The sequence below is a fragment of the Lottia gigantea genome, assembly GCF_000327385.1.
Source record: "Lottia gigantea unplaced genomic scaffold LOTGIsca_71, whole genome shotgun sequence".
Lineage (NCBI taxonomy): Eukaryota > Metazoa > Mollusca > Gastropoda > Lottiidae > Lottia > Lottia gigantea.
The window spans coordinates 771,876-792,264 of record NW_008710397.1 but is presented as its reverse complement, the minus strand read 5'-3'; the positions used below and the strand labels follow the sequence as shown (position 1 = coordinate 792,264).

The window sequence follows — 20,389 nt, the reverse complement described above, 5'->3', positions numbered from 1 at the left end:
TTCCATATAGAATGAAAGTGATAAGTATTTATAAACATTAACTTACAATATAGAATGAAAGGGATAAGCATTTATAAACATTAACTTCCAATATAGAATGAAAGTAATAAGCATTTATAAACATTAACTTCCAATATAGAATGAAAGTGATAAGTATTTATAAACATTAACTTCCAATATAGAATGAAAGGGATAAGTATTTATAAACATTAACTTCCAATATAGAATGAAAGTAATAAGTATTTATAAACATTAACTTACAATATAGAATGAAAGTAATAAGTATTTATAAACATTAACTTCCAATATAGAATGAAAGTGATAAGTATTTATAAACATTAACTTCCAATATAGAATGAAAGTAATAAGTATTTATAAACATTAACTTACAATATAGAATGAAAGGGATAAGCATTTATAAACATTAACTTCCAATATAGAATGAAAGTAATAAGCATTTATAAACATTAACTTCCAATATAGAATTAAAGTGATAAGCATTTATAAACATTAACTTCCAATATAGAATGAAAGTGATAAGCATTTATAAACATCAACTTCCAATATAGAATGAAAGTGCCAAGTATTTATAAACATTAACTTCCAATAAAGAATGAAAGTGCTAAGTATTTATAAACATTAACTTCCAATATAGAATGAAAGTGCTAAGTATTTATAAACATTAACTTACAATATAGAATGAAAGTAATAAGTATTTATAAACATTAACTTCCAATATAGAATGAAAGTAATAAGTATTTATAAACATTTAACTTCCAATATAGAATGAAAGTGATAAGTATTTATAAACATTTAACTTCCAATATAGAATGAAAGTGATAAACATTTATAAACATTAACTTCCAATATATAATGAAAGTAATAAGTATTTATAAACATTTAACTTCCAATATAGAATGAAAGTGATAAGTATTTATAAACATTTAACTTCCAATATAGAATGAAAGTGATAAGTATTTATAAACATTTAACTTCCAATATAGAATGAAAGTGATAAGTATTTATAAACATTTAACTTCCAATATAGAATGAAAGTGATAAGTATTTATAAACATTTAACTTCCAATATAGAATGAAAGTGATAAGTATTTATAAACATTTAACTTCCAATATAGAATGAAAGTGATAAGTATTTATAAACATTTAACTTCCAATATAGAATGAAAGTAATAAGTATTTATAAACATTTAACTTCCAATATAGAATGAAAGTAATAAGTATTTATAAACATTAACTTCCAATAAAGAATGAAAGTGATAAACATATACAAACATTAACTTCCAATATAGAATGAAAGTGATAAGCATTTATAAACATCAACTTCCAACTTGAAATAATTTTCAAAACCTTCACGACCCGGTTAATCGCAGACCCGGTTAGTTTCCATGAGACGTTACAGAAACCAATCAGCGGAAACTCGAGTCGCCATCTGGTCACTAACAAGCCTCCAGACCAGTGAGATAGGCATTTAACTTGAATTCAACTTGTTATAGGTCCTACCACGGTTTATTAAGCACCGCCCTGCACGCGTCAATTAAAATAATGAATACTAGTATTCGTTCTTATTTTTCGGAGACCGACAAAAAAAAATAATGATATTATGATCTAATTTTAATTCTAGCTTTATAAGATAATTATCATTATCATTACAATTTCTCATTCGATATCAGCAATCCTTGAAATTTCAGAAAACTTGACCAGCACAATCACAAAGCACGATTTAGTTCGTCGGCACAGTCAAACGACGTAAAAGTCTATTTAATTTTTAATTATATTGGAATGTATACCAGATGCTCATGAATGTATTTTGCCGACTGAAAATTCTTTGAACGCATGTCATAAAATGTAATAAATTGTATGTATATTATAAATCTTTCATTTAGTTTTTGTATAATATAGTTTTCAATGAACCTTTCAAATTGCCATGAACTAAAGAAATGCAGAAAAAAACAATTGATCTCTGGACATTCCTGTTTTTATGTGTTTAAGATATTGGTTGATAATAAAATGTTATAATGTGTAAATGATTGAGAATATTTGCTAGTAAAAAAAGAAAATTATAACACTTTACAACTAAGAAATAGAGCACGAGAAAAATGAAATGAATGGAGTTTTATGTCCTACTTTTCTGAAAGAGCACGTAAGAAACAACCATTATTTTACAAGAATAAAAAGCTTAGATCTTTACCAGCTTGTTCATAGCCAATCTCTTTGCATTGATCTTTCCCATAATATCCTTACCCATTTGCAGCTGGAAGACTGGAATAATGGGCAAAGATGACTTATTTAAGGTTACAAGACTTTCACAATTCGATCGATCGATTGATATTCCATGATCCCGTTTCAAAAACTGGTCCTTGGAAAAACCTTTTGGCATTTATCATCCCCTTGGATTAATCGATCATCGACGCTGATTTACACTTGGATTTGCTGTATTTCATCTTTAGATCTAAACGTTTTTATAAACTTCCGGAGTCAAAGTTCAATTACATCGAACAATTGGAATACAGCAAATGATGAATTCACGTCTTGTAAGTCAAAGAAAATTCATCTCGATCGTCAAGATGTGTTAACAGGATTAAGTTTCTTAGCAAGTTTGTTTGAAATTGTTTTTTTTTATTTTTCTCAAGGCAATAACATATTTTACTTCATTCTGAAACATTTTTCATATAAATAACCTACAACAGCCATGAATTAAATAATCCAACTACCAACTACTACGATTACAAACAACTACCTAGTTTGCGATATCAGCATCCGTTGGATGCGAACGTTAACTTGTCATCTACCAACCAACCAACATTGAATCAAATGTTTTTTTTTTCAAAAATAAAATGAAATGAATGGAGTTTTGCGTCCTACTTTTTTGCACATTATGGGCTAACGAGGACGTAATGTTTTCTTTTATGTAAAGGATGCTCATTTTGAAACAAAGTTCGTTTCAAAGCTTGTATGGGAGTACATCTCGTTCAAACTTCTATCCCGTGTGTGAAAAGCATGCTTATCGTGGTAAAATTATTTTAAGGTGGAAATCAAAATTCAATATCAAAGACGTACATTAAACCTATAACAGGGGAGGTAATCATGTTGAATTAAGCTGCCTCAATATTCACACCCCACTTAAATGCTCAGGTTGTAACATTTTGTCTACAAACCATTTGATAATCTTTGATTCAAAATGTTGTTTATTGTCTTTGTTATATTTCCTGCCTCACTACGGTTGTTGGTTGATGACAAGTTAACGTTCGCTTCCAACGGATGCTGACATCGCAAACTGGTAGTTCTTGGTAGATGACAAGTTAACGTTCGCTTCAAACGGATGCTGACATCGTAGACAAGGTAGTTGTTGGTAGATGACAAGTTAACGTTCGCTTCCAACGGATGCTGACATCGCAAACTGGTAGCTGTTGGTAGATGACAAGTTAACGTTCGCTTCAAACGGATGCTGACATCGTAGACAAGGTAGTTGTTGGTAGATGACAAGTTAACGTTTGTTACCAACGGATGCTGATTACGCAAACTAGTAGTAATTGATTTGCTAAAATTTCTTTGTTTTTTACCTTATTTGACTTCTAGCTTGTGAACTCTCTAATATTTGGACGGAAACATTGATTATAACTTTAAAAAGAGGCCTATCGAAAACAAGAAATGTTAAATGTTTTCTATGATGGTGGTTGCCGTTCTTTCAGACGTTTTGATTAAAACCATGCTGAAAGTGGGCGTATGTTACCTTGCCTGGTAAGCTATCTTTACAAGAAAAATTTTTCTTTTGTCTGAGACACATTTAATTGTTTCCACCAGAAGGCACAGCTCTTTTCATAAACACATTTATACTATCACTTAAGAGTGATCCACAAGACTAGGTCTACCATGCACTTACTTAAAGATGAGTTCTATCCAATGATACTCACGCTGTGCGATCTTCAAACAACGAGTGACTTCACCCCCCTCCCCCCTCCCCCACCCCTCCACACTTGTAGATTTTTCATTTTGCATAGTGACTTTTATGGTTGAAAATTCGCTCCCATTTCTCTCTGTGTTTCTTTTCAATGTAAACTTATAAAAAATTATATTTTTATCAATACAAAGCCAATCTAAGACTATTAGTACTATTTTGAGGATGATATTCTAATTCTTTTAAAAAATATCGATCATTTTCATTTGCTCAGACAATAAAACCTCATTGAACTTTTTACCTATAATTTACCGATAACAATTGTCATACCTGTCTAGCAAAGCGTGAACCAGTAATCATTTGTCCGACGCAACGTTCCTTCACATTCTGTGAGATGGGGATTAAATACACAAGTGACTTAATTGTGGTACAATAATTGTAATCATTACTATATATATATCTGTTACGTAATTCGTATGCTATTTGTAGATACATAACCAACTTTAACACAAAACATACAAATCTGTGTAAGAGGTGTGGCTAGGTAAAAGCTTGGTCAAGTATTATCCAATCATATTGGAGTGTTAACAATTCACAGCTGTAATGATTTGATCTAGTTTACTATATTGTATTTGTGAGGGTGATATTGTTTTCTTATCAGTAAAAGGGCTTATATTCATATGTACATCGATGTGCATTGAGAATGTCTGTATTTGTCATTATATCAATTGTGTTATTTGGAGTAAAAGGCCCCGTTACGTTATCGATAGCGACTGAGAGACCATTTTCAGATAGCGTGAGTGGTAATGGGGACGTGAATGGTTTCGATGCATGTAAAGTCAGGGTTAAAACAGGGGGAATAATTAACCTCAGGCCCTTAACAAGAAACGATGGATATGCCAGGTAAGTTCAACTTGTATTCTCTCTGTAGTAAATATGTCATTAAACCACTTAATATTACTTGACCTAGTTTGATATTTAGGCGTTCCATTTTCTAAAAACAAATTTTCCGTACAATATTAAAGCTAACATGTTCTTAAAAGTAATATATGAAACGAAATAAGTTGAGAGTTTGCGTAATGGATGCTGAAATTGGATAGTAAACCATCTGAAATTGATTCATATAGTCAGTACGCATGTTGTGTCATTAAGTTTGCTGATTGGTTGTCCACTACAATAGATGAACAATATAGAGAGCATGTAAGATCAGTTATGAGAAGTGCTTATTCTGTCCGAACAACCTGATAGTACATGGAGGAGTCCACTACTATACAAATTTTACTTCCGATTTTGCCATAATTTAGACGAGATTATGGTTATTGGAATTGTCATGCTTATACGGATATGATCTAAAAGTTCAATGGCCCACTACAAATTGGGATTGTTTATTTACTAGGATTTTGTCTAAATCGGAATGAACCCTGTGTCGAGAGTACAAGATATTGAATAACACTCTTTAAAGGGAGAGTGTGTGTCAGTTGTTTATTTTTCCCATTGTACACAGATACGTCAATTTTTGTTACACGTCGTTCTTGTTTTTTTACTTTATTGACAAAAAGAGGTACAGATACCCCAGACTGGGACCCAGGATTGTATGATAAGTAGAAACTAGCCGTCAACGGACGGAAATTATGCATTCAAATCAGTGAGCGTATGTGAGAGGGTAGTAAAAAAAAGTCCAAAAGATGATTAGGCATATGTTATCTTTAATTAATTTAAAAGGATTGCAAAAAGGTTTTCTAAACTTTTTATATTTATTTTTGTATCGGGGATAGCATCAATTTACACCATTCAAATCTTCAATTCAATCAGACGTCTGTGGTTCCTGTACTTCCACTATAACTGAGTGTTTGATGACGTCACTTAAGGCCTTTGCGATAAGTAAAACACTTGCAAGAACCACGGATGTATGATTCAAAATAAGATTGGTGTAAGTAAATTGATGATATCTGTATCCTCGATAAACAGAAAATTTAGCAAACATCTTAACAGTCCCTTTAATGTAACATTCCTTATAACGCAACAGTGCCAACACTATCCAAAAAACAACATGTAAACAGAATGTTATACTGACTTCTCAGATTGAAATGATTCGTATAGCCAAGATATGCATTGGATACATAATGATATGGCATAATAGCCCCGTCAAACCAGACTGCGTCATTTTGTGATCTTATGGCGACTAGCGTAAAGAAGACGCGAGAAAAAATGCCTTAAAACTATAAATTCTAAAATAGTCGCTATTAACCTGCGATTTCTATGAAAATCTATAGGCATGGTCCATTTTTTATTGCGTTTATGGAGATGTTACGACGATTGTCTAAAGACGTTCTCGGTTCTGTCGCGATCTAAACGGTGATTATTGACTCGGCAACAATGGTTTGGTTTGTAGATGGCAAGTTTACGTTCGCTTCCAGCGGATGCTGATATCACAAACTAGGTAGTTGTTGGTTGATGACAAGTTAACGTTCGCTTCCAGCGGATGCTGATATCGCGAACTAGGTAGTTGTTGGTAGTCTTAGTAGTTGGTAGTTGGATTGGTTCAAATTGGATTAGTCTGTGCTGTTGATTTGGTCGTTGATGTCTGACGCTTCCTCCGCGCTTATACTAAGCGCTTTATGGTGACCTTAACATGCTCTGAGCTAATATTTCATCACCGTAGCAGTTAAGTAGGGACGCAACTCCTGTTTGACGGGGCTATTAATCAATCATGGCCGGACATTAGCAGTTATGCATGTTTTGAATATCTGGTGTTTTCCTTACAGATTTTTTGCATCAAAACAATTGTGGAATTATACATTTGATCCATGTACAGCTTATAACGAACCCAAAGATCCCCACACCGGATTTGGTGACGGTTGCTCCTCTGTCCTGGTAAGTTCTTTTACACCTTTCTTAAATTAAAATCAGTCGACATGAGCGATAGTGGATGGGATAGTTGAAAATAGACCTCAGATATTACAAACATGCATGAGCAATTGGCGGAAAATGCGAATTTTTGGCTGTTGAAGCGATTTGGTAGACTAAATCTAGTGATCGATACCACCAATTGCAAGCGTTCGTTGGCAATTCAGTGGCTCAAAAACTCGGTCGATCGCAAGGTCGACTTGAGCCCCATTAGGTTTCTGAAATGTTTTATTTGTAGCTATATGGCAAACGACTAGAACATTTCTGTGGTTATAGTCGAGAACAATTTATTTATGTACATCTTGAAACGTGTCCAAGCATAAAAAGAATAGCTGTTTGTCTCAGGGTACAATATTATTCTCATGTAGCAATATGATCAATTCACAGAATGTATTTTGAAATTACTAGTCATATGGAAGACAGTGGAGATGTCATCCTCTGAAGACTGATTGATAAAACCCAACTTTCAACTACTCCGACAACAACTACCTAGTTTGCGATATCAGCTTACGCTGGAAGCATACGTTAACAACCAACCATTAAATCTGCAACTGTCGAGACTAAATTCAAAATGCTGAAACTCTGTGGGAGCGTCATACACGCAGGCCTCTCATTGAGCGTCTGAAAGGGGGTTGCAAATGCATGTGGCGCCATCACTGATTGAAGAGTTGGGAAGAAAGTTAATGGTAAATGAATTCAAGCCTAGGACTGTTTTTGATATTGTGTCCTTAAGACATATTTGTTCACGCAGCTGTATTGATTTCAGCTATTTGAGATACACATCATCTTTACCATATTAGTCGCTCTAATTATTTGTAATAAACAAGTTTTGATATACAAATATATTTGTGTGAATTAGATTTGATGATCAGACGGTTTTATTCTCTCTAATATATAGCCGGCCATAGGGTGGTATAGTTACCTCATTGAGAAATTGGAAGAGGACTTATCTTGTGGCCTCGAATGGTTGGATGGTTTCTTTTAGGAAAGAGTCGTTTTATTATCTTCCCTAAAGGGACAGATGTGCCATTTTGAAAGGTTTATTTTAGACTTGAGTAGATGTATACGTAAATAATCTTAAGAAGTACTAGAAATGTACGATAATGGTATCATTCCTTCAAACTAGGAATTTCTTTTAGAATAACGCCGAGTGACGAAGTCAACAGCAAGGGCTGCATCCCATTAATCTTTAATATTTTTTTGATTGGATTAAAGTAAAGTCTCGTCCGATGATATAATTTTGTTATAATTTTTGTAGATGTGTATATTTGGTTTTGATGGTATATCTCATCATTATTATACGTTGGGTATAGAACGATCAGTCAGAATTCAGATGGTAGAGGACGATGCCAACAATAAAACTGCCATACAACTAGTTCTAAAAGGCACCAAGTAAGTTATTCACTATTAAAAGACAAATTGTGTCATGTTCAAAGTGGATGACTCAAAATTAACTCTGTAGTACGTTTGCTTGGGAACACTGTAGAAAAAATGGATCCCCCCCCCCCCCCCCCTCTTAAAACAGTGGCGTTTCTAGGAAACGTCAGAGGAGGTGACCTATTAGGAGCCACAAAATTTTCCAAGGGGGCCACAGGCCATTCATCAACCCAGTCAAATTTAAGTCTTCTCCAGCGTTGGCGTTTTGTGAGAGATTGGAGCAATTTAATTGGTTGAAGTAGATGTCATCAGGTTATGTCAAAGGTTATTTTGACGAATGTTCAAGAGTACGGTCGTTGTGGCTATACTAAAAATAAAAACTAATAAAAAAAACGAAACGAAAGTTGGATCTAATTTTGATTAGACTATTAACTCACAAGATATTTTCTGCCGAATATGACACAATGTAAGTTTTCACCTTAATTGACGCATTATTAAATTTTCTGTCTTCAAAGACTGGAAAGAAATTATTTTAAACCTAAAAAAAGCTAACCTCAAAAACAAAATGTATCCTATTTCAGGTCAATGCGGAATCGATTGACATTTATTAATTTAATTTGTGACAGAAGTCGCATTAAAACTGATGAAGCCTTGTTTGAAATATCCAGTCCAATGGGAAAAGGCCCAGTGGTGAGTGTATGTTTTATTAAGAAGCCTATGGAAATTTAATTATTTTGATTGATCTTATCTCATTTTTTTCATCCTGAAATTTAAGTATAATTGGCTATTTATTTTGTGAAACCAAACAAATTGTTAAAATTATAATGCCCAATTTCAAGAGATATCAAAACATTGAATTGTCCAATTTATGTATGTTATAATCGAACGGATATTTGCGTTCTTTCCGATAACCTCATATTCAGTTATACGAAGACCATCGTCACATCTGCCAGTATGTTTTCGACAATTCCAAACGAAAACGACGTCGAATTTTCACTTAGTGATACCACAAACATCACAATATTGGTACTCAAGATGTTTCTTGAACAATTTTCTAGAATGACCCAGAAGTATTGACTGTGTCAATAAAACATTGCTTTGAGGTTGTTCACTGACAATGCTACTTGAGAAGCCTCTTAAACAATTGTCTGAAAGTAATACTTCGACCACGTTTAGAAAGTGATAATGTGACGCAAACAATAGGTGCATTCCGGGGCGTGTGAGACTAGCGGACTTGATAAGCTAATCTAATATGCCTCGGGAGGCACCTATTGTTCGCGTCACAGTATTTCGTCGCTGGAAAGGACAGACAGGTGATTGGTTAAAACAGAGGTCAAGCAAAAGTTAACAGAATGAAAAATTCAGAAGGACATTGTTAGATCTTACTGTAGTGGTTACGTACAAAGCTAATAGTTAATAAAACATTCGAAACGAAACTAATAAGATACGAACGGAAGTTAAGTCAAATTTTAATTAGACTGCTTGCCAGACAATGGATATGATGTTTTTAATTATGCTTGTAGGAAGCAAATTTACACCATGTGTGCTGTTGTCCTGATGGCTGTTTAGAACCAATTTCATCAAATCACACTACCAATTCTACTGGTAAGAATGTGTCTTTGCATAATTTATACCATTGTAGATAACATTAATACGGGCATATAAACCATAAATTTTTGATACGTCTTTAATGTTATGTAAGGACACGAAACATTTTGTTACAAGCCCCTTTTTACATTTTCTTTTTGGCTTATGTCTATTGGTAAAGAAAGATTTATCACTTCGTGTACGTCCTTTTGTTCTGAATCATGAGGTCGCAAATCAAAATATTTCCGATTACGTGTAATAAAAATCCGTACAAGCAAGACAATTCTGTTAAACAAAATCTCGTCCAAAGTAAGGCAAAATCGATTTTTGCCCCAAAATATATGTCAGAATTTACCAAATCAATTCAATTTTTGGAGAAAAGAAATTGGAAGAATTCTCTCAGATATACAGTGAGATGCTTGCTACTATTACGCCTCCACAGAGTCGACGGATTTTGAATTCAGCCTCGACAGTTATCCCGCCATTGAGTCTGCCTGCCCCCTATTTCTACCCCAAGTCGAGAGTCTGGAGTGTAATGTTTTGTTGTGCCAAGTATCATCTTTGCGTTTTGTTTCAATGTTAAAATATTTTGTATCATTATAGAAGAGGAATTTAATGTTAATTGTGTTTTGCTATATATTTTTAATCAATTTACAATTTACAGCTCTTATATCTCATTTATATATGCTTTAAACATTTCATTATTTACAGAAGAATCGAAGGATATTATTCTAACTCTGAATTTAAATATGAAAATAAGAATAAGAACAAGGGCACTTATATACTATGGTTCACTAAATAAACAAAAATAAATAAGTACATTAAGGTACATAGAGGAAAATAAACAAATAAAACTGATACAAAACACGCGTTTCGCTTCACCTGGTAGGTTTAAATTTCTTATCAAATTTTTTTGGTCTCATTTTAACTTGAATTTATAGCCGGACCTATCTGACAGATAATGCAATTTCCTTGGTCAAATCTCAATATTAGGTGTTTACTAAACCGTATTAGATTTGCTTTTTAAGGGACGGGTGCGCCATAGACTCAGAACAGGTTTATGTAGCATAAAAGCGCAAAATATGAGAAGTTATAAAGATAGCATCAGAAAGAAAGATATCGTAATCAGTCTATTTTTATCAGAAATATTATGATATCTGAAGTGGCTGTAGCATCAGCAAGCAAGATGATGGATTAAGATCAAGATATCTGAACTTATACCTAAATAGCATCAGAAATTAAGATATCTGAACCTACCCCTTTATGGCATCAGAAACTTAGATATCTGAACCTACCCCTATATAGCATCAGAAATTACGATATCTGAATCTACCCCTATATAGCATCAGAAACTAAGATATATCTGATCCTACCCCTATATAGCATCAGAAATTAAGATATCTGAACCTACTCCAATACAGCATAAGAAATGGAGATATCTTAACCTACCCCTTTATGGCATCAGAAACTAAGATATATCTGATCCTACCCCTATATAGCATCAGAAATTAAGATATTTGAACCGAATCCTATATAACATGAGAAATTAAGATATCTGAACCTACTTCTATATAGCATCAGAAATTAAGATATCTGAACCTACCCCTTTATGGCATCATAAACTAAGATGTATCTGAACCTATCCCTATATAGCATCAGAAATTAAGATATGTGAACCTACCCCTATATAGCATCAGAAATTAAGATATCTGAACCTATCCCAATATAGCATCAGAAATTAAGATATGTGAACCTACCTCTATATAGCATCAGAAATTAAAATATCTGAACCTACTCCTATATAGCATCAGAAATTAAGATATCTGAACCCACTCCTATATAGCATCAGAAATTAAGATATCTGAACCTACTTCTATAAAGCATCAGAAATTAAGATATCTGAACCTAGCTAAGATAAGGTAAATGTGAACCAGTCTTGTAGCATGAACGAATGAAATATCTGTAGTGTTCTTTGTGGAATTAGAAATCCGGATACCTAAAACGAAACATAATGGGATAGTGCAAATTTACTCAGGTCAACTTAGTTGATGTGCACCTGAATGTAGAAAGTAGATTATGTAAAATTATGATTTACGTCAGGTCAAAGTAAGATCAAGTTTATGTTATAAATAAATCGATTGCAATTTAATGCTTTTAAAAAAAGGTAATTTATTACCACTCGTCTTCGTTTTATCGGTTGTAATTTTGTTGAGGCTGTGATAAGATGATATGAATTAAAGGATCTGTGGTAGGTGAACTAAAAGTAAATTCTAGTGCACCCAAAATAGAAATATAACAATTTAAAAACAGGCATGCAACCTGTATATAAGAGATATATATTATTCTCAGTTGTGAAGAAAGATGACTTACGGTGCGCACAGACGACAAAAGTCAAGACAGCTTAACTATCAACCTTTCTTCGAGGTCGTCAAAGTTACGCTGCCTTAACTTGCAACTACTTCGGAGGTGGCTTTAAACCTGGCTTGGAAAGTTAAGTCAGCGTAGTTTTGCTGTCTGAACGCTACTGGCTAACATTCAGTCGATATGTCATATTTCTGCGTGCGCATTCGTCTAAACAAATTCTCGCTATTATTACCTATGTCTTGATGCGCATGCGTAATGGTATAATGACCTCTGCCTTGTCGTCTGAACGCAATATAATTCAAGATCACGATCATTATGTGTCAGATGTAACCATACAAACGCATTCAAGCTAACAACTTGTCCTGTCCATTGCTTGTGATCGGTATGTAATTCCAACAAAAATGTGACCAGATTATGGTGCTACTATTGAAAATTGATGGTTGGATTATAAGCTACTACCTATTAATCTTGAATTGTGTCTATGTGCCATCCTTCTGATCACATGAAACTATTATAGTGCCCGGTCACAACCTGACTGCTGTCTATGGATACGATATTGTTAAAAAAAATGTTATCTTCATTTAAGCCTTAACGTATGAGAGAACCATTGTATATACTGAAAGATAGTAACACATATTATATTACTATATTATGCTCAGACTATTTAAGTAATCAGTCTATGCGATATCAAAAAATAGCGATGCCATCGTAATACGCCCACATTTGTAATGGCAGCTAATTTGTCCGGGAGATTGACAAGAGTTATCAGTAAATGAATGTTTCTGAAAGTGAAATTTTCATATTCATTGGTTTTGTTTACGGCTTACAATTCAAGAACAAGGGCAATAACTCATAGTAAATATTTTTCGATTCGTCTGATTCTCAGTAGGGTTCATCTTTGGGTAATTACAAACACTCACACCAAGTTTCGTCAAAATCCATCAAGAAACCAGCTCTCTATCTTGTCCACAAATAATTGTGAACAGACAGACAGGGGGACAGACAGACAGACAGGGGCCACGACTATATACGCCCACATTAATGTTTGGGCGTATAAAAAGTATCATACGTGTTTGGTTATTTTGATGTTTGTGTGGAATCTTAACGAGTTTCCTGTACACTGGTCAGAAACAAGTTACTCTTTGAACAGACACCTTGCATTGCAATTCATTTCAATCTTGAGTTAAGACCGGTTCATGTTTTGTATGTTAGGTAAACCATTGAGACAGGTTCATGTTCTATATGTTAGGTATACCATTGAGACTGGTTCATGTTCTGTATGTTAGGTAAACCATTGAGAATGGTTCATGTTCTATATGTTAGGTATAACATTGAGAATGGTTCATGTTTTCATTTTCTGTAGGTTAGGTAAACCATTGAGACTGGTTCATGTTCTGTATGTTAGATATAACATTGAGAATGGTCCATGTTCTGTATGTTAGGTATACCATTGAGATCGGATCATGTTTTGCATGTTAGGTTCACCATTAAAATCTTTTGTATGGTAGGCATACCATTGACGTAATTTGGTATGATCATCTTATTTCAATACTATCGTTCTGTATGTTTATGGGGTATATTGGTATATTTCAGAGTTAGAAGAGTTAAAGAAAGTACGAGATAAGAGGTTATTATTGATAGTAGTATTAACTAATCTAGGATTGTTAGTTCTAGCGGCTGTTATTGGTGCCTTGTGTTATATCAAACGAACACAAATAGAGATTTATTATAAACTACCAGGTAATGTTAAAAACTAGAAAATATTTCACCGTCCCATCAGAGTTGCTATGAATATTATTGGTTCCCTAAGTCAAAAAGCAGCTAATACCTAGCTGTATTTATAAGTTGTCGAGTTTCGGCAGTGCTTTCACGTGGATCGTGAAACTTTGGTATTTATAATATTGACTGATCACGATTATCCAAAGAAATTTGGATTATAATTTTGACATTTCATCTTTTAGGTCTGGGTTTAGCTGATCCTAATGCACGGCGCCCTGGTGATAAATCTGGCATCAAATCTGTCGGAAGAGGCAGTATGAACAGACCATCTCCGTACAGTGATTGGGAACCGAAGGAATCCCTGAAGAAAAAATTACTACCAGTTTTAGATGATTCGGTGATAGCTTTAAATAGTCTGGATATGAGACAAAGGTACTTGAAATATCTTTTGATTAGAATTAAAATCATACCGTCGACACACGTTTCGGATATGAATCCTTTTAAAGACATCTTCTGTGGAAATGGGGGATAAATGTCGACGTTCGACATATGTAAGGCAGGTTGTCTATTGATCGTATGAGTGACTGATCAATAAAAGTCAAAAAGTCTTTTTTTTTTTGCTTATCCAGACTGTACATACATGGACATTTATGATTGGTTAAAACTCTTAATTATATGCAATAAGAACTTAATGATATGATTATGAATACATGATAATTCATTAGAAACACTAATTAATCAAATAGTTTACTTAATTTGACACTAAAGAAATAAGGAAACCCATCTTTATAAAGAAATAAGAGATATTATATAAATATAAATGTTCCCCTAACATTACCAGGTGAAATTACTTTCTATTGCGTTTACATGACAATGTCTGTCTCTTTGATTATAAACCTTAAAAGGAATGCAGTCTGTTTTATCTAAATCATTTGTAATTATTATTACATTACCTATCTATTACTGGCTTTGTTGAGTTATTTTTAAATCATTGATAGTCGATTGTCAAATGACACGACAAGAATATCTAGCGATGTGAATTAGCGAGATATTTGAAAAAACAAGAATAATAACTTAGGTTTTCAAGAAAATTGGCATTGACCTGTTCCTAATTTTCAAATTCAAATGGCATACAATTCGGGATTACACTCTTTTATTTACAAAAATTGCCAATTTTGACACCCCTGGAATGGATGTGAAAAAAAATGTGGTAGTAGCCCCTCTTAATCCAAAGTTCAGTCGAATTCGTATACAAATCGCATTCACGACTGTAATGTGTTATATTTCTGTTCAGATTAGGTGGTGGTTTATTTGGTGATACACATATTGCTAAATGGAATGGTATAGATGTTGCAGTTAAAAGACTTATATTAAATGTTCATCAAAACCAAGTCACTGCCAAAACAATGGAATACATGAATGAAGAAGTGTGGAAATTAAGGTTTGCGGAGTTAGTTTAACAACATATCAATGTAGAGAACAAATCAGTTCCAACCATCGTGCCGAATTTAAAACCATTCTTGGCATTAGCAAGACGTTAAAGTGTTAACGTATGGTAGCTGCTGGGTTCTTCGTCGGGACGCATGCTTACACAGTCTAGAGAGACTGAGATTTAGGGGCGCGCATGATGCCATACAGTGAAGGCTAATACTGATTTCTTGACAGAATTGCTGAAAATAGAACGTAAAACTCTATTATTTCCTTTCATTTGACAAAATTTTCCCGATATCAAACACATTAGGCGATGCACCATCAGACAATTAGACGTAAACCGGTCTTTGTTTCAGTCGTCTACGTCATAAGTTAATCGTGACGGTTATTGGATTATGTCTGGATGGTAAATTACCTTATATTATAACAGAGCATGTCGATGGAGAGTGTTTGAGAGATTTCATAAAGGTTAAAGGTCACCAATTAACCTGGCCTCAACGAATCAAAATTGTAAGTTTATTCGTTAAGAACACAGTCTTATTAAAATTAGACCAAACTTTCGTTTCGTTTTTTTTATAGCTTTTACATTTGATATAGGTACTTCAGTTAAGACGAGCCACTTGACCATTCGTCCCAGTAACTCTTTGAACTAATTTGGTGACCCCCTTGTTCAACTAATCAAATTCCTTCTCTCTCACAAAAAATCCCAGCGCTGGAGAGGGAATATTTATGATTGGTTAAAGCAGAGGTCACCAGGTTATATTAATAATATAAGCCAATAAAAAACGGAACGAAAAGATCGAGTGGGCAAATGAAATAACTGCGCGATATTGGCAGGATTTGCAAAAAGATTGTTCAGAATGCTCAAAAGCTTAGACAATGCGTAGAAAGCCACATTTTGTATGTCTTCTGTGACTGTGTCGTTTTCGAAATTAAAGAAAATATGGCGGAGCAAATGAAAATGTCTAAATTTTTATGTTAGAGAGGGACTCTCTCTATAGTCAAAAATAGATTCTGAAGTGTTTGGTTATATTTTCAGTGTACTCAGATAGCTGATGGTTTAGCATTTCTTCATTCCAGTAAACCATTAATTTTACATAGAGATTTGCGGTGTGGAAACATCTTTATTATCGATGAAGATGCTATTAAGGTATGATGTTATGTTAAAGATGGGTTTCCTTATTTTTAGTGTCAAATTAAGTAAACTATTTCTAATGAATTATCATGTATTCTTAATCATATCATTATGTTCTTATTGCATATAATTAAGAGTTTTAACCAATCATAAATGTCCATGTATGTACAATCTGGATAAACAAAAACCTTGTGATCGGTCACTCATTGAAATTCTGCTGGTAATTCTCTTCTAATTTAGCTAATTATGAATTAATTATGCACATGTGAGACAAACTGATATTTTTCCAAGTCATTAGAACACCTCTACTTTCTATTCATATAAGTATTAGCATTTACATTTTCATAAATGAAAATAAGGGAAACCTTCTTTAACACTGTTCGTAATGTCATTCTCAAATAGGAATAACGGACAGTTGATCACCATTGAAATCACTACGCCAGACAAAATCAGTCGGCCTTTTACATGGCGGTCAACTATGTTCGTGATCTTAGTCTGGTAGCTAAGTAAGGTCGGGTAGTTTTATATTATGGCTTGTTTGCCTCATTGACTCAACTAAATGAATGGGGGCCCGTGGACTTAGGTGAGTTGGGACCCTCTCCCTTGTAATTTTAATGCTCTCATGGATTTGTTTTTAGGGGGAGAGGCTGGGAAATGGGGGCCCGTGTACTTGGTTTAACCAATCCCTATGGTAGTTGAGCCACTGCTTTGCGTGGTAAATATCCATCGCTCCCTCGATATTAAATTAAAACACTGCCGAAATCAGTAATTTGGTTTTGTGTCGCCTTTTTTTCTGCATTATAATAACTGTTTCAGGTTGGAGATTTCGGATTAACAAAATTAATACAACCAATGAGAGAACAATGTACACAAGACGATTGTTGTTGTAAGTCTTTGAAAACATCTTCCATGTATTATTTTTTTCCATTGGACACTGATTGGCCTTGCGATCTTATTTGAATTGAAGTTTTTTGTCAATGGACTCTCAAAAAAGCACTGGTAATAAAATAAGCAAAAAGAAAAGGGTGAGCGGTGATAACTATAAAAAAAATAATTAGAACTAGTTATAAAAAGAGTCTTGGTTTTCGTTGGCTTAGATTAGACAATGTAAAGCTATTACGAACTTAGTCTTATACCTTGACCAAGGTAGTTTGTAAATGGAGGGATTTGATTGGATCGTATGCTAGAGAGTACAGTCAATCAGAGCTCTCTAAAGTAAGTCTATAAATAATAAGCCATAATGTTTACAGTCTTTCTGTCGGGGGCTCTGATTGGCTGTATTTGCTGGCATGCAATCTTATCAAATTGCTGCATTGTGGGATACACGAATATTGGCTATTGCATTCAAGGTATAAGACGAAGTTCGTAATAGCTTGACATTGTGAAGATGACCGAATAGTTGGACTAGTTGTTTGTTCAGGTATGAGAGAGTATAGTGCGTGTCCAGCTATGTTACGATGGACTGCTCCAGAAATATTGTCACAACCAACAGTTCACGAAGGTGACAATAATTCAGTCTTCACACCATCATGTGATGTCTATTCACTGGGAATGGTGTTTTGGGAGATAATAGTTTGTGAAGATCCTTTTGAAGATCTGAGTTCAGAAGAAGAGGTGAGATGAAGTTATATATTCTGCTCTACGTTTAGAAACTATGGCATCTCCAATGTGAAGGCGATTTTAGTTTATTTTAAATGTCTTGCAAATTAAAATGGATTTTCTGTCAGTCTCAGAACATAATTAAATCCAAAATATTGCCAAATAATGTCTGCAGTGTCAACGTCAGTTCCTACCGTGGCCGAATTGTAAGAAGTAAAACCGTTATTTTCTGTTTGTATAAGCAATATTTCCTTTCGGTACATGTGCGATACTATTTTTTTATGGATTAATAATAAGTGTTAATAATATCAGTTATTAATGTTAAAGGGATTGTAAAGAGTTTTCTAAAAAAATATTATGTGTATCGGGGACACTGATAACTTCAATTTGCACCATTCCATTTTGCAATTCGACATCTTAGTGGAATGGCAAGATGTCGGAATGAAAATTGGAATGGTGCAAATTGATGCTATCAGTGTCCCCGATACACATAGAAAGTTTAGAAAAAGTTTTCATTTTATTTCATAATCGATTTATTTATCGACACGTTCTTCTTTCTCTGGCATTCAGTTCCGCATTAGATAGAGATACTACCTTGAGATTTGCCAACAACCTGTTTTCCCTGACTATGATAAAGGTCGGAAGTGGCAAGTGTATAGTCGTTTGAAAGGGACAATACACCAATGCCTCGTTTGGTACTGAAAATTCCACCTCATTAACCCTTTTCGTCGACTTTGTATTTCAGATAATAGAATTTGTTGTCGGTGGTGGTAGACCAGAATTACCAGACACATCTGATTTAATAACACAATATAAAGATCTAATAGTAGAATGCTGGTGTCAAAAACCTCAACTACGCCCATCGGCTAAACAGGTAAAAATAAAGACGTAAATTAATGATGACAATGATAATAATAATGATAATGATTTATTTAATGAAATGATAATGATAGTAACAATAATGGCAGTTATATTAATACTGTGTTATACATGGGTCCAATCAGCTCAACCTTTGCCAATGTTCGTTAGTTTTCGTGAGTTGACTCGGCCATTATAGGCTGACATTTTGTCCGGGAAAATGGCAAGAAAGATAACTCTGTCTAAAGGTCGTTATTGATTGGTTAGAACAGCGTAGTGATTTTGGCACGGTCAATCACTGTGTGATTTAAAGATTTGCTTAAACGAAATAGGTTTTATTTCATGAATGATAGTTGGTTGTATAAATATGGTACATGTAAAATAATTATTAACTATCCAGTAACCACAGATTCACAAACTGAAAGAGGTGCTCAATGGTATCTACGGCGACCATTCTCGCTGCGCCTGACAATAACCTCGTATGCAGATGGCGGATAAATCGGACTACTTACAAATATTAGGTCATGTGACAATAAATTTATGTAATGCAACTAATATCTGAAGAACTATATTTTGTAACGCGGTTGTAACTTCCGCCTAACAATTAAAGAAGATTTTCATAAGAGGCTATGGTCAGTCGTAGCGAGATTGGCCGACGTAGATAGAATTAAAACACTTTTTGTTATTGTAGCTCTGATACTAAATATAGACATTGCGTCAGATGAACGGAAACAACCGGACTTATCATATTTACAATATAGCGATATCCGTTTAATATACGAGGGAAACTGGCAGCTTTCTAGTCCTGAGGTCGCTACGAGTGACATGGGTCAGAGGTGAAATGGCCCCGTCTGTCATCCAGCCAATGGTAACTGATTGTCAAGTTGCTTTCGAGAAATGGTCTGACAGATTGTAGGCGAAATAATAGTTTTTTGCTAGTTTTGACTTAAGTCACATTTTCCATGATTTACTTACAGGTAGCTGTAAAGTTAAAGGAAATGATGCAGCCTGCTCGAGCATTTCAAAAAAGTTTAAAAAGCAAATCTCATCCGCCGAAATCTCAACAATCATCTTCGCACATTGTGTAAACAATATCGACATTGAAACTTAATTAATCGAAAACGTTGATATAGTGAACTTTGAGCATTTTCAATTTTGATCCTCAATTGACGAGATGCAGTCGCCTGTAGTGCAATGGGATCATCGATATAGTAACACCAAAACCTAGACGTTGACTGAACGTCGATTTTGACGTCAGACACAAAGGATTTCGTCCGGAACGTGGAACTTGAGTAAACTAGTATCTTGTTGTGTTCGCCAATCGATACACTGACAAAGCTTTAGATGTAAACCAGTTTAGATTATGAGTATCATGTGAATCTCGAACGCCGACATCGATAAGACATCAGTTGCAAACTGTTAACAGAACAGCTAAGTTCGATATGTAAAAAAATGTTTATCGAAAATAAGCTCCGAGTTGGAAGTGCAGAGCTGTA

At 34.2% G+C, this 20,389-nt stretch overlaps 1 protein-coding gene across 1 annotated transcript; it reads left to right on the top strand.

Annotated features, from left to right (window-relative positions):
• The first annotated feature begins 4,562 nt into the window (after positions 1–4,562).
• On the top strand, positions 4,563–20,163 carry LOTGIDRAFT_235860 (hypothetical protein). Its single transcript, XM_009065868.1, has 15 exons — positions 4,563–4,819; positions 6,682–6,790; positions 7,062–7,169; positions 8,082–8,215; positions 8,782–8,890; positions 9,724–9,805; positions 13,745–13,891; positions 14,113–14,302; positions 15,165–15,311; positions 15,658–15,811; positions 16,341–16,451; positions 17,253–17,322; positions 17,857–18,050; positions 18,781–18,909; positions 19,871–20,163. Exons 1-15 carry the CDS (start codon positions 4,620–4,622, stop codon positions 19,979–19,981), a joined length of 1,995 nt encoding a protein of 664 aa, XP_009064116.1. The 5' UTR covers positions 4,563–4,619; the 3' UTR covers positions 19,982–20,163.
• Positions 20,164–20,389: the final 226 nt, after the last annotated feature.